The 16,450-nt window shown below is 36.4% G+C and overlaps 1 protein-coding gene across 2 annotated transcripts in view; it reads right to left on the bottom strand.

Moving 5' to 3' along the window:
- dip2cb (disco-interacting protein 2 homolog Cb) overlaps positions 1-16,141 on the bottom strand; it is a 45,570-nt gene extending 29,429 nt beyond the window's left edge. For both annotated transcript variants that reach the window (XM_051861484.1, XM_051861476.1), the window contains exons 1-3: positions 15,719-16,141; positions 1,189-1,260; positions 999-1,103 (exon numbers count right to left, since the gene is read on the bottom strand). In XM_051861484.1, the coding sequence (XP_051717444.1) occupies positions 999-1,103; positions 1,189-1,260; positions 15,719-15,797 (256 nt within the window). In that variant the 5' untranslated portion in view covers positions 15,798-16,141. The remainder of the gene's footprint in view (positions 1-998; positions 1,104-1,188; positions 1,261-15,718) is intronic.
- Positions 16,142-16,450: the final 309 nt, after the last annotated feature.

Genomic DNA, 16,450 nt, shown 5'->3' on the forward strand with positions numbered 1-16,450 from the left:
CCGTGGATTCTTTGGTAAATCAATCGCATTTTTAGGCTTTGCAAACAGACTTTTATGATATGGACTCGACAGTAATGCGACAACATGTAAGTAACTGAGTTACTCCTACTGTTCTAATGCCTGATCTAATGATTCATGTACAGTTAGATGTTCTTTGTCTATGTGTCAGTAAATCAAACCAGTGACTAAACAAGCAACTTCACGTTGTTTCTCTTAGTAGGATGAAAATAATCTGTTATTTAAACGGTGATTAAATTATATAAAGAAAACGATCAAAGAACGCAATCGCTGGAGCTGTCAATCAAACAGCACGAGTTTATCAGTGACTGAGTTCTGGACACGCGCCAAAACTCCTGTTTTATTCAATGAATCTCTTAGTTATATCGTGTTTGCACTGTTAGTTACGATGAAAGCATTCATTAGTGTGCAGAAATTGAGTTGCAATGACGAGATCACTGCTTTCATGCGCTCAACAACATGTCTGTGATCGGCTACAATCTTTATCACTGCAACCTTTCATGCCACCATCTAAATATAATGCTATAGATCTAAATGTAATGCAGCACTTTTCACGATTAGTTAACCTTAAGAGATGTAATAGTAAAAACGTTCTAAAAGAGAGAGTAATTTCAAATGGACAGATGTCAGCCAATCACAGCAGTGGGTGTTTACACTGAAGTCTCACAGCAGAATACAGCAGAATACTTAAAACAGAGTGTTCAAATCAGAGGGCTAAAATCAGGGTAGCAAAAATGCCTCATTTCTAAATTATGACAATTTTTGATGTAAAAAGCATATTAAAATTATAAGTGCACCCCAGGAAACATTATAAAACAACGCAGTTCATGACTCCTTTAACATAAAAAATAAGAACTCATTTAAAGGCATTTTTGGGGACCTTTTTATTAATTTTGGTGGCAATTTTGCCTCAAGAGTTTGTATTATCTCTCCTGTAAATCATATTTTGTGTCTGCGTAAATCTGTGCCTTCTATCTCACCTGAGCGGTAACGTTCATCCCTTGAGCCATTGGACCGTCGCCGCTGGTAACGGGAGGATGAGGAAGACGATGAAGATGGTGTGACAGGGATGCGGCGCTCTGCCCCTACGGCAAACACAGAGAGACAAATGTAGCCACACAACACAATAAAAACTTTGTGCTGCTGTGTAAAGTAAGGTATGTGTGTTACCTGGTGTTTGAGGTAGGTAAGCTTGTAAAAGTTTGGATCTTTTCTTCTCGTAGCCCTTCTGTGTGATGTCACCTGAAAAAAAATATAATAAAAGGTAAATAAACTAAACTGCCATCATTGCAGCTCTTCATCAGGCACCACAGTTCCTTGTGGACTTAGAAGGTGGATAAAAATGCCCTCCAAGATAGCCAATGGATAGCCATTCAATAACTAAAATCACTGCATACAAGACACAACATGGATGGAGCATCAGCGAACCTTAAACAATTAACATATGGGCTAAAGAGGGCGTTCAACAGAATATTACACTGCCTTGCACTAATTGACATCATCACAGAAGTGACTTCTGTCATATTTGCAAATATCACAGGAATATTGTAGAGGGCTGCATGATTAATCGAAATAGAACCATAACATGGCATAGTGAGATTATAAGACACGGCTTGATGGTTTAAGGTTTGAAAATTAAGAAATTGAGACAGCCATAAATATTAATACTGTAAAATAAATTGTATTATTTTTCTTACAAACCATTTTTTAAAATGTGAAATATTGCAATAGTAATATTTATTTTTTGTTTAATTATTTTATTTAGTAATAATAATTTAAAAATATTGTTATTATTTTTTATTATTATATAGGGTCATTTTGTGTCAAATCAACCAGAGGTCCCCGGCTCAAATTTTTGATTTTGTTAATATTTTTTCTGTTGAAAGACAAACATAAATAGTGATGAAAGCCAAAATATTAAATGTCACAGATGAATATTTACTGAGTAACCCACTATTTTGTAGAGGGGTGGTCAAAATGACAATTTTCACCTGAGATTTGGAGCCAATTTACAGGGGTGTAAAAATGACTTTAGAAAGATGGCAGCATCGTTATTTTATTTTTACACAGAGATTGGAAGGTCAATTAGTTAAATCTGTTGACTTTAACAATCTTTGTTTTATTATATGCCGACGGTGACAGTTCAAAAAAATGGGAAAAAAGCACTTCTTGTGTTTTTGACTCAAGTTTGCATGCCTGTAAGTATTAAAGATATCTTAATATTCTTTTAGATTCTGGTTCTTAACAAACTTTCCTTTTGGTATCTTAATTTTAAAGGCCCTCGATGGTTCAGTCCCAGAGATATGGAGATCTTAAGGCGGCTCCATGAGTAAATTGGTAAAATGTACACATTTTCAGTGGTCAAAAACCAAATGTGGGTCACTTTGTATACAGCTGATACATTTTTCTTTTAAACAGGAATATCTGAAGAACAAATAATCTTGAAACTAGAAATGTATCTCATTTATGTATCTCAAATGTATCTCATTCATTCAGCTCAATTGCCTAGAACATACCTGAGTGCCATAAATATTTCTTTTCCAAAGTTGTCATGCCTGCTACTCTAAAAGTATTCAAGATATCTTAATATCCTTCTAGATTCTCATTCTTAATAAACTTTTCTTTTGGAATCTTTATTTTTAAGACCACGTAGATATGGACTATATGCACGGTTACTTCCTGGTTGTTGTTAAGGCTGCTCGGGCATTTCCGGTGAACTGTTAGCTGTTCATTCTGTACTCGCTGTACATTGACACAAAACCATCAGTGGTTGACTTTTTAATGTTGTATTCATATTTTAATGCAGTTATCACATTTACCTAATTTGCCAATAAACCAGTTTTATTGATTGCAATAAAGACGAAGCTATTGGGACCATTTAAAAAACGCTGTGTCTGTAATTAGACACGCACATGCTTTTTTTCCCCCCAGCACTTCAAATGTTATTTTTAATGTGATGACCACAAACATTATTTGTTCATCCTTCTGAGCTTGTCCCCATTGTAAAACCGAACGTTTCAAAATGTAGGAAATTCAACATTTGATAGAAAACACTTATTTAAAAATAAAAAAGACAATAATTACCACTATAACCAGCAGGTTATAAATAGCATTTATTTGCGCATATATCAGCCATTTCCTCTAATTTTCTGTTTTTCAATAAGTTTTTGTTTTTGACTAAATATTAAACTTAATAAAAGAACTAGGTTTACATTTTGTCAATGTGAAGTATGAAGTACTCACAAAATCTTATGAAAAACAACGTTTCTTGTGAATGAATTACCCAGAAAGCGAGCACCGTGCTTTCCCTTTGTAATCACGGCAGCTGTCAGTCAGTGCAGCGCAAGATCATGATTTTCGGCACACTTGTAAAAACACACATTTTATTCAATTTATTCTAAAGTGCACTATAAATATTTAATTTTTGATGCTTTTTTTTTTTTTTTTTTTTTTTTTTAAACTGAACCGAGGAGTAACACTGAGGTACTTTTTATTTATTTATTTTCTATGTTGTCTTACGTTTGAATAACTAAATTAATACTATGCCTGACTATTTAAGTGACTATATTCTGATTATAAAATAAGTATTAAACTACTGATGCTCAACACACCAGCAAATTACATATCACCGGAAGTTTTCGAGCTGGCTTATATTATTGCGGAAGTTCTAAAGAACGCTCCGTGCATATAGCCCATTGGGACCCCAATGTGACTCCATGTTCAAACTGTTGAACTTTACCCATTTTCAATGGTCACAAACCAAATGTAGGTAACTTTTTAAACAGACTGAAATATATAGGGCCATGAAAATGAAGATTGCAGGCATGCAAACTTTGGAAAAGGAATATTTATGGCACTCAGGTATGTTCTACGCAATTGAGATGACAGAAAAACATGAGATACATTTCTAGTTTCAACATTATTTGTTCTTCAGGTATTCCTCTTTAAAAAAAGTATCAGTTGTATGTTGCAAAGTGACCCACATTTGGTTTTTGACCACTGAAAATGTGTACAATTTACCAATTTACTCATGGAGCCACATTAAGATCTCAATATCTCTGGGATTGAACCATTGAGGGCCTTTAAAATGAAGATACCAAAAAAAGTTTGTTAAGAACCAGAATCTAAAAGGATATTAAGATATCTTTAATACTTCTTGAGTTACAGGCATGCAAACTTGAGGCAAAAAAACACAAGAAGTGCTTTTTACCATTTTTGAACTGTCACTGTTGGCATATAATGAAACAAAGATTGTTAAAGTCAACAGATTTTACTAATAGACCTACCAATCTCTGTGTAAAAATAAAATAATGATGCTTTCTAAAGTCATTTTTACACCCCTGTAAATTGGTTTTAAATCTCAGGTGAAAATTGTCATTTTGACCCCCCTCTACAAAATAGTGGATTACTCAGTAAATATACATCTGTGACGTTTAATATTTTGGCTTTCATTACTATTTATGTTTGTCTTTCAACAGAAAAAAAAATTAACAAAATAAAAAATTTGAGCCGGGGACCTCTGGTTGATTTGAAACTAAATGACCCTATAGTATTATTGCATTTTAAATCACAATAACCCTAAGAGACACATTTAGGTGTAAATGAAAAGTCGGATAGTAATATGATTATTCAAAATACAAGTGATGAAGTGTAACTTAATACCCCTATAGACCTCTCGTGTGCAATACAGCTGAATAATATTACATTATAATGTAATCTCAGAAAATCAACACAGAATACACAGTGGAACACAGAGTTACTGAAAGTAGCTTAATGCTCCTCAAATTAATATTTTAAACTCTGAATCTTTTCCTGAATGATTCTGTGTTGACTGAGTTAGCGTGGCTGACCGATACTAGTAAACAAACACAAGTCTAAACATGCTGCATGCCTGTATCCCAAAATAATATCACAAATGATATCCATGGCAACATAGGTGTGGTGGCCCCCCCAGAGACCCACAGGAAATGAAGACATGGAGGCCCTGTTCTCATGAGACTCCCCCTCCATTATGAATACCAGAGGGAGTGAGAGAGAGAAAATCTGAACTTTAAATACATTTCTGCATTGAAGAGAATGTTTGATTGTACACAGACCTGGAGGGGAAAACCAGAAAACGTCACACCATAAACTGGGTTATTAGGTCAGTCTGCACTGAGCTTTACATAATATACATGCACAAAGACAAGATAACATATGCATATACTGAAACCTGAGCAGACGCACACACACATAATCAAATCCAAAGATAACATATGCATTCTCATGAGTGCTTGCGCACATATACGCACAACTGAACACAAGCTCCGTGGCCACTTTATTAGATACGGCTGCTTGTCAAAGCAAACAACCAAACATGTGGCTGTTAAGTCCATTTAGAAAGCATGCAGATATCACTGCGATGCTTTAGTTGCTTTCGCGCTATCGGATCATTAGAATCGGCGCGTAATGGCATGTGATCTGAGCAAATGAGTGTGGGAGGATTGTTGATGCAAGGTTTCTCAGAAACAGTTGACCTCGTGGGATTTACATGCTTGGGATCAGAGAGAATGCTGTGTGAATTTAGCCAGATCTGTGAGAGAAAACACCTTGTTAAACAGAGCTCAAGGCAGCCGACAGTACAGCTCTTTAAAATACTGTTGCGCAAAAAGGGGTTTTCTGAAATGCACCACATGTGAAAGTTTAGAGCAATAAAAGGCCCATGCAAGGTCCATTAAATAACGTGTGTGCAAATAAAGATTTGTTTAAAACTCCTTGAGAAAATGGCTGACATAGACTAGTGTTTAAAAGAATGAGGTCAGTAAGATTTTCTTTTTAAAAATGAAACCCAAAAATGAAAATTGTCATTTATTACTCACCCTCATGCCGTTCCACACCCGTAAGACCTTCGTTCCTCTTCAGAACACAAATTAAGATATTTTTGATAAAATCCGATGGCTCAGTGAGGCCTCCATTGCCAGCAAGATAATTAACACTTTCAGATGTCCAGAAAGGTACTATAGACATATTAAAACAGTTCATGTGAGTACAGTGATTCAACCTTAATGTTATGAAGCGACGAGAATACTTTTTGTGTGCCAAAAAAACAAAATAACGGCTTTTCAACAATATCTAGTGATGGGCGATTTCAAAACACTGCTTCATGAAGCTTTACAAATCTTTTGTTTCGAATCAGTGGTTCGGATCGCATATCAAACTGCCAAAGTCACGTGAACTACTGAAGTTTTGAAACACTTATGACGTAACGAAGCCTTGTTTACTGAAATCACGTGACTTTGGCACTCCAAACCACTGATTCGAAACAAAAGATTTGTAAAGCTTCAAAGCAGTGTTTTGAAATCGGCCATCACTAGATATTGTTAAAAAGTCGTTATTTTGGGGTTTTTTGGCGCACAAAAAGTATTCTTGTCGCTTCGTAACATTAAGGTTGAATCACTGTACTCACATGAACTGTTTTAATATGTCTTTAGTAGCTTCATGGGCATCTGAAAGTGTTAATTATCTTGCTGGCAATGGAGGCCTCACTGAGCCATCGGATTTCATCAAAAATACCTTAATTTGTGTTCCGAAGATGAACGAAGGTCTTACGGGTGTGGAATGACATGAGGGTGAGTAATTAATGACAGAATTTTCATTTTTGGGTGAACTAACCCTTTAAGACATTTTTATACTTATTTCTGCCATAGAGCACAAACAAAAATGGTCGAGAACCCACGGAAAAACACAAGATATGGAGCGTGTGAACCTACTGGCTGAAACATACATTGGCGCCTATATGATTTCTGCATTAAACTGATCAAATGTCACAGCAAGGACATTTATAATGTTACAAAAGATTTAGATTTCAAATAACTTTTTAACTTTCTGTTCATCAAAGAATCCAGAAAAAAATAGATTATGGTTTCCGCAAAGATATTAAGCAGCACAACTGTTTTCAACATTGATAATAATAAGCAATGTTTCTTGAGCATCAAATCAGCATAGTACACCGCGTCTATACCCGGACGCGACCGTTGACGCGTTGCATTGCGTCACGCCACATCAGCGAAAAGCTGTCTACACTGGACGCAACAAAGTGACCATTGCAAATCTAGCTGTCCTTCGTATTTGAAGTATCACGAATGCTTGGAATACGTCATAAATAAATAGTACGAGAACTGTCAGGGATTTGTCAGTCATGTTGTGTTGCATACAGTGTAGACATCACTGATTATAATGGGTCTTCTTGTCTTTTGTCGCATCGCTTCTGGCCGCTCGCGTCTAGTGTAAAATAGAAAATATTTACTTTTAATATTTCACAACATTACTGTTTTTACTCAGATTTAAGATTCTAACTTTAGAATCCTATCTTATCTGTTAACCATGGCAATTTCAGTTAGAACCTCATTTAGGACAAAAGCTATTACAGAATGACATTTCTTAAGTGCATTATCTTATCTTAACTACAGATAGGAAAAGGGTATTACAGAAGCATCCTAACTCAACAAAAATTCCTTAAAACTGTCTTAACTTTAGGACAACCCCGCTGGTGTCCTAACTTCAAAATTATTTGAAAGCCAACTGTAAAAATCACATAACAATAGCCCTGTCTGAGAATGGCATCACATTTATAAATGATGTTTGATGGTGGAAAGACTTTTTGAACACCCAAATGATGTGCTGCACTTTGATGACAAAACACTGATAAATAATTACAGACTACCATGAAATATAGTGATAGGCTTTGCCTTTTTCTACCAAGCTTATCAAAACTTCTCTTTCTGCAGCACTTAATTAAAAGCACACCTATTTTGTTTCTCCATTTTAATCCCTAGTGTTTACAGCTGCTTGGGCATCGTTGGTTGCGTGGTAACAAACCTGACAGTTGATTACCGAACTGGATAGAGTGGTTTAAGATTTCCTAATACAGATAAGATGAGATTTTGTAAGATAGGATAAGAATCCTAAATAAAGTTAAGATTTGCTTCTGTAATAAGAATTTGTGAAAAATCCTAAATTAACTTGTATCTTAAGTTAAGACCTAAGATAGAAAGTTTCTGTAATACGCCCCCAGGTAAGCATAAGACATTTATAGACATTTTTTAAAAAACATTTAGATTTGAGACTTTACAATCTTAGCAAATCTGAGCTTCTAAAGCTTTAGACTCAAAAGAACTATTCATTCACAAATCAGATATCGCTACCTCTCTCCAAAACTCCCATGAACACCGAGAGCTAGAGCACAAACATCACACTTGACTTGGATTTTCATTCGGCCTCAAGGAATGCTGCCAGCAACTTGCTAAATCCAGGTTATATTCAACATCTGGGTTGTTTAGGAAAATAGAGAGGGTCCTATCCAGCAGTAGGTGTAAAATCTGGTATAGACCCACAGCCAAAGTTTCTGAACTGCTGTGTCCCATCAGGGAGTTCAGCTTGCAGCAGTGATCAAGACAATAAGGGCATGATAAAATCAGTATAATAGTAATTTATAGTCAGTCAGACTTAAGGTGTGACAATCATCTGACCTTAAACTCCTCTGATTATTGATCGTTGACTATTAATAGCGTGCAGATTGCTTCCTTACGTAGGTTCAGGGAAACTAGACATTTTGTCTGGGTTGTGTAACAAAATGATTAATCTGAGTGTAACTGGAAATGATGATTTGCTATAATCGTTTGTTTCAGCTCTAAAAAAGATCAGTAATCATGTGAAATTATGCATGATGACCTTAAGTAGACTAACTTCAATCATATCATTGTGATAAAAACTATTACATTTATTATTATTTTAATTATTTCAGACCTAAATGAACCCCAAATCCATCCATTTTAAGAATTCCCTTAATTCATGAAATTGCATGATATTTCTGTCGTACAGAAGATGACCCCTCTGAACTTCAGTATCTGGCTGATGTTCTGCAGGTTTCTCATTTAGAGATGTAAGACTAGCAGGTGAGAGCTTAACCGCCCAAACTAATGCCAACACCATCATAAACAGAATAATAAAACTGTATGTAGGTCACGTCTTACACGAACACACACACACAAACACACACACACACACTCACACACTGCTGAGATCGCCTGAAGCTCTAGATGAATGCAAAAGCATGGAAATTAGGGGAGAACTGAATTCTTTCGAGCAGGGAGTATAAAATTCCCTCTAAAACAACAACATTTATGATTACATCAACTCCTTTAAAACTCCCATTAATAATTATAATAATTAAAGAGAAATAGGTGCTCTTTGATGCAGTAAGCTGCATGTGTGTGTGTGTGTGTGTGTGAGTGTGTGTATATATATATATATATATATATATATATATATATATGTGTGTGTGTGTGTGTGTGTGTGTGTGTTCTTGTATACATGGTTTATGAGGACACAAATGTGTATAATGACATGGGTATTACAACGTAAACATGGTTTATGAGGACACATCCTGTGACCTCGTAAACCAAATGGCTTAAAAAAAACCATACTAAATGGTGTTTTTTTGAAATTCAAAAAATGCAGACAGTTTTCTGTGATGGGTAGGTTTAGGGGTAGGAGTAGTGTAGGGGGACAGAATGATAGAAAATACAGTTTGTACAGAATAAAAACTATTACGTCTATGGAGAGTCCCCGTAAACCACATATACGTGTGTGTGTGTGTGTGTGTGTGTGAGAGTGTGTGAGAGTGTGTGAGAGAGAGAGAGAGAGAGAGAGAGAGAGAGAGAGAGAGAGAGAGAGAGAGAGAGAGAATGAATAAAAATAGCATCATGACAGGCTTTTGGACAGCTGCAGTTGTGGAAAGAGTAACTTCCCATGACAACCCCCCAATAAACATACACATACACACACACATGCAACACACACATATCAAGTATTAAAGGTTATGAGTCTAGTTGTTCACTTAATAAACATTATGATGCTAAACATTACAAATGGACACTCATAGAGCTCATTTACACATATCAAAAATATTTATTGTTGGAAAGTGCCCATTGGTCTATTGGAAAGTACAGTAAAACATCTTAGTGTGTGCCATTTCTACATTTTTATTAGCTCTGTGAATGTAGACTTGAATGTTCAAGAATGTTTCCCAACCAGTGTTTCCCAAACTTGAGTTGATAAAAACCTAAAATGTATTTAAAATGTATTTAAATCAAAAATACATAATTTCAAAATAAAACACTTCCTAAAAAATGAAACACTTCATTTGTTTACCTGACATCAGAGAATCGTTAACGTGAAAGTAAATTACTGAAATATTACAGAAAAATATTTTCGAAGGAGTTCGGCTGACAAAAAGGTTTGTGAATCCCTGATTTGGACAAAATAATAGGAAAGGGGAGAAAAAAACAACCCAAATGAGACTCAAGTCTCTTCTGAAGATGAATGAAAAGCAGCTTTTCTCAGCTAAACAGACCTTCACACTGAACAGTCCATCTGCAACACCGGCCATAGAAACTACAGTACAACAAACCCTGTTTACTGGCAAGTCGACATTCACAAGAGTGCAATCACTGAATCAGGCAGCGAAAAACATATTCAAAACATAATAACCATGAAGAATGTTAAACCATTACAACAGAGCCAAACAAAGAAAAGTTGAGCTAATAAATCTTGTTTTAGGCTTCAAACTGCCTTGGGCTGCAACACAGAACAACTCTGTTTGTAGTACAAGTAGAGAGCTGGTTGAAAGCAGGAATGGTAAGGGCGAAAGGCTTACTAATAGTTCAGTCAAGGTGAATGTGAGTCCTGGAGACGGTGAATCTTGTCTTAGAAGAATAATTGGTCAATAGCTGTATTTTATTCACAATAAAACACGGCTATGACCGCTTAACCCAACGGTTCTGTGTATCACTACACAACACCCTTAGCAACAAACCTTAACAATGTAAACCATTTGTTCTCAATTGATATTGTTCATTGAAGCTTACTGTATTATGTAGAAGAGTGTTGTGAGAAAGAGATCGAGTGAGCGAGTTTATTACCTGCATTCAGATTTAGCATTTTCCTTCAGGTCAGTTGTATGTTCATAATAAAAAATCTGTTTAAATGTCCGCTGCATTATCTTGTCCTTTTAACAGTTAAGGGGTTTCCCATGACTGACAGCGCTAGTCAAAGCATTTGTCAGTTGTGTCTTGTTCAGTGTTCACAACAATTCAGTCTTTTCAATATAAAAGTCTTTGTTACTGACTGACACATAAAGACAGTCTTTGCCACCATCTAATGCCGTAATAATGTAACATTGCTGTTCACGGTCAGGGATTATTTTTTCTGGTGGAAGGAAGGCTTTAGTGAAAGTTTACTTCATGAAAGTTGCATTGATACATATTTTTGGCTTTAATATTTGTATTGTGTGGTAACCGTTTTATAAAAGCAATAAGGTACGAGAGGCTGTGCTGTATCGTGAATAAGTCACGGCTGAAGGGGTTCACTCCGCTTTGCGTCATGCCTAACAACGCCCTTCAGCCGTAATTTTATTCACGGTACAGCACAGCCTCTTGTACCTTATTGCTTACTTACTAACCTTCACATTGTTCCAAGTCTGCATTTTTCTTCTGTAGAACAGAAAAGATACATTTTTTGAAGAATATCTGGGCTCTTCTTTTCAATATAATGAAGGTGAATGGGACAGTGGCTGTCAAGCTTCAAAATAACAATAAAAGTGATCCATACAACTCATACACTATATTGCAAGTCTTTTAAAGCCATATAGTGGTTTTGTGTAAGGAACAGACAAAATTCATTATTATTTCACTGAAAACCTTGAATCTCTTGATTTTATTGGCACATTCATGAGAGAAATAACAATGTCCAATTCATTTATCCAGTTTACAGAATAACACTAAATGATTCATTTTTGATTAAATCCTGATTTGGTTCTCGAGTAGTCGAGTTCACTGACAATACATTTACTCAATGATCCATTCTTTCCAGTCTCAATGGTTAACAGCCCACTGGAGGGTAAGATGTCAGTAAATTACTTGAACTTCAGTCCTTTCATCTCATACTGTTAAAATAGTATCATACGACTTTAGAAGACTTGGAATATGCTTTTGTCTCCTCCTTGAAAGCTCCATTTTACAGTCATTGTTATTACAAAGAAAGTCATACAGGTCTCAAATGACGATGATAGAATTTCTTTTGGGGTGGCGAAATATCACTATAAAGGTGAATTGCATAGCCTTTGGGCCTTTTAACGATGTTCTGAAAATTTGACCTACCTGCTCAGCTCAGGATGACCTTCCAGTAGTTTAAACTGTCATGTTTACTAGTACAACATGGGTATCACCATGTTGTATGGCTGTACTAACCCACACACCTCATCCTAAAATGACACCAACTGTAATTGAAAAAAATAATAATTGCCTTCAAACCGGTTTCCCTACCATCCATTATTCGGTCAAACAGGTAGTCCTCCCCCAAACACGTGCCATTTTTTGAGCTAATGCTGCTAAGTCAGGCCACTCAAATGAACAGAGTAATGTTTTGATAGAACCACAGTGTTTACACTTTTCAGCAAGTAAACCCACAAATGGTTTACTTAAAGTTTCAGCACATTCAACTGAGAAAATATTAGGCTAATGAAAAATTTAAAAATCACACACTTCTCCTTTAAAGGGATGGTTCACCCAAAAATGAAAATCCTTTCATCATTTATTCACCCTCATGTCATTCCAAACCTGTACGACTATCTTCTGTGGAAAAAAAATGTTTTGAAGAATGCTGCTCTTTTCCATATAATAAAAGTGACTGGCTTTCAAGCTCCAAAAATGACAAAAAAGCACTATAAAAGCATAATAAAAGTAGTCCATATGACTTGTGTACTATATTCTAAGTCTTCTGAAGCCGTTTGCCGACTCTCATATGTAAACAGTGATAATTGTGCCAGTAACCTTATGTATATACCATACTAAGTAAAAAGTGTCATTCTAACACACACCCATATTTACACACAGTCCTGTTTGCAATAATTCCAATAAAGCTGCTCACCAAAGGAATACGATTAGAATATACAGAACCAGATTATTTTTGGTAGAAACAAAATAAACCAGAAGCAGAAAAAGCAACATTTCTCTTTAAAAAGAAGTCATCTTATCGGTTTGATAAAACTACAACAAACACTTGTCAGTTATCAAAATCAGACCACATAAATACAAGATTATATTCTGCATGAGTGCATTAGTGTAAGTATATGTTACTCTGATCAGATGAAGACCCTAATCCTCCAGAATGACTCTTCTGCCCCCATAAGCCTTTGTCCACAGAACCAATCCGAACACAGCATGAGAGACTGTGAACCAATGAAACAATTGCCTGTGGCAAGACAGCCAATCAGATGACAGCATGCGTGGAAACTAGGCCAGAAGCCAAAGCAACAGAACAGTGACAACAGATGCCCCCATCCATACACACAAATAGGATATCGTAATATACGACAAGCTTATAAATGCACGTCACACTTGCTAATTTATTCAAACATATTTGATTCTGAATATATGCACTTTGACATACTGTAGTCTGAAGTACACAATAAAAAGCTCCAAAACATAATGCATTTTGGGAAACATTTCCCCCTTAAGGGGTTAGTTCACCCAAAAATGAAAATTCTGTCATTAATTACTCCCCCTCATGTTGACTTTCGGTCATCTTCAGAACACAAATGAAGATATTTTTAATGAAATCTGAGCTATTTCTGTCCCTCCACTGACAGCTACGCAACTACCACTTTGACACTTCAAAAAAATCATAAAGAGATCGTTAAACTAATCTATATGAATCGAGCGGTTTAGTCCAAATTTTCTGAAGAGACTTGATCACTTTATATGATGAACAGATTGAATTTAGGCTTTTATTCACATTAAAATTGATCAGCGAACATAAACAAGCTCAACCAAACCTGCTGACTGCTTGCAGAAACTCAAACGTGCTGTGTAACACACGACAACGAACCTCATTGGTTCTCGCGCGAGTCAAGCGAACATGATTCTCACAGAGAGTCGATGAATGAGTCGATGAATGTTTATATGTGAATAAAAGCCTAAATTAAATCTGTTCAGTGTATAAAGCGATCGTGTCTCTTCAGAAAATTTGGACTAAACCACTCAATTCATATACAATCTTTTTATGAACTTTTAAGTATCCTAGCCCACTCATCGGACCGGGTCAGGAGTCAATGGGAACATTCTGAACTCCTGAACTGTTTGTGCTGGAATAAACATCATGATGGATTATTTAATATCTGATTGAAGTACACAAAATAACAGAGCGCTGTCTCATGCGCAGAGGGACGGCGGTAGATGTGGCCTAATAAGGGGAATCATCCTTCTCTGGGTCTCTCTGTTAGAAGAAATGATGCAATCTACATGAAACATAAACCACAAAACACAGACCCCCTTCTGCACTAACTGGCCATTTGGCACTGTCTTCATGAACGCAATTAACTCATTAAAGCAATGGGGCGACATGCTACATTCATCTAAAACTATTTGAACTATTTTCCCATTTCTCGTAAAATTATTATACAGGCAGTTTTTCCTTTTTTTATACAAGCAGCTTTACATTGAGATATTATATGGAATACTTGTCGAATTGCAAATGCAATCATTTCTCCTTGACAAAGACTGACTATGGCAGGAGATTATAAACTGGAGTCCACAGACTGGGGTGAAGTGAAAAAGTGCAGAAAACCATTTTTATTTATTGTAATTATATACATTTTTACCTCGCTCACTTGTATGAGCTTTTCTGTAAAGCAGCTTTGGAATGATATTTTATATGAAAAAGTGCTGAACAAATACATTTGAATTACTATTGAACATGTCTCTCTTATATTCTCATATTGGTTTAAAAACTATACAGTTAACTTAATACAATAAAATATTTGTCAGATAATATTTCATTGATTTTGCTTTCGTATAGTGAAAAATAAAAGTGAATATTATGAAAACAAACTGTCTTTTTAAAACTGAAATACGTTCAGCTTAAAACCTTAATAGTTTACGAAAGATTCCCTCGCAATGGGATTCTTATATTTTTTAAGTTTGAAAACCCTTGTCAAGGATGGTCAAGGATCATAAAAGCATTTTCACTGACCCCATGGAAATGTTTTTATGACCATCATGTATTTTGAATAGTACTTACATGTATATTTAAGCTATCAAATGAGTATCTCGTATGGTTTCTCATATAATATCATAGTGTGTGTGTGTGTGTGTGTGTGTGTGAGAGAGAGAGAGAGAGAGAGAGAGAGAGAGAGAGAGAGATGCAGTGGGTGTTTAAAACTTTACGAGCAAGCGCATTAATTAACAGAACAAATAGCCAAATGAATATCCCAATGCTTTAAACACTCTAGCTTCACTTATAACCGATTTACGTGCCCTATATATTCACAAAGGCGGTGGCCGTGTTATGAACAGTTCACTGGAATGGAGAATGGAAACAGAATATGAGAGAGAGCTAGAGAGAAAGTGAGTGTGAGAGGGAGACTTTAAATTCCACAAGACACATCTCCCTTCATACACCCCAACAGCAACGTATTAAAAGTGTCTAATAATATGCATTTCTGTCCTCATCCAAGGTCACCAGAACCGCTCTGTCCGGTTCTGCAAACGTAAACACGCGCTCACTTAAATCTTACACATGTATCGAGCGCGCTGACCCGTTCATCTCTCCTTATGTCGTTCACTTTCTCCCTCCCTGACCGGGCAAACGAGCAGCTACTCACCCTCTGAAAGCTCCAGCTCGAGCTCCGCGAGCCGCGCGCGCACCTCCAGCGGCAGCGGTAACGAATCTCGGTCTGCCATTGCGACTCCAACACATCCGAGCCTTGGTGCCTCGCTGTGTCTCACGAGCACACGGTGTCAAACGTATATTTCAGGGTGCAAAAATAGACCGCATGAGTGTGAACGCGGATGGACAGCGAGCAGAAGCGTTACTGGAGACCCGTCATAACCGGTCAGGGTTTTTTTCGGTTTTCGGTTACGCTCGGCTTCCTTCTGATTCCAGATTGTAGTGGTGCACAGCAGCGAAGCTGCCCGTATTTCCACTGCGGTGCCACTGTGCCCGCTGATGCCGTCGCGCTCACGTGACCACAGTGCTCGTTCAAACGCAGAAGAGAGCGCCAGTGCGCGCGCGCACCGACTGTAACGGAAAGCGGCATCTGTGTGAAGATATAACGACCTACAGTGCCATTAAACACGCCCCGGTGATATGCGTCAATAGGAGTTATTTTGAATTGATTCCCATCTCATTGAATTTCGATTATCATCCATTTTACGAGACGTTATAGTGTAAGAAAGACAATAAAATTACAATTGATTAACGATTCCGTCACATTTTCATTCACCTATATCATTACAGAACTGAAATATTTACTTTATTATCTAAAGAGAAAATATACTCGATCTATTTATGTAATGCTAAATGTTTTTATTATGTTAATGTTTTAATATTAACA

Source organism: Ctenopharyngodon idella, chromosome 2, assembly GCF_019924925.1.
Source record: "Ctenopharyngodon idella isolate HZGC_01 chromosome 2, HZGC01, whole genome shotgun sequence".
In the NCBI taxonomy this organism is placed as follows: domain Eukaryota; kingdom Metazoa; phylum Chordata; class Actinopteri; order Cypriniformes; family Xenocyprididae; genus Ctenopharyngodon; species Ctenopharyngodon idella.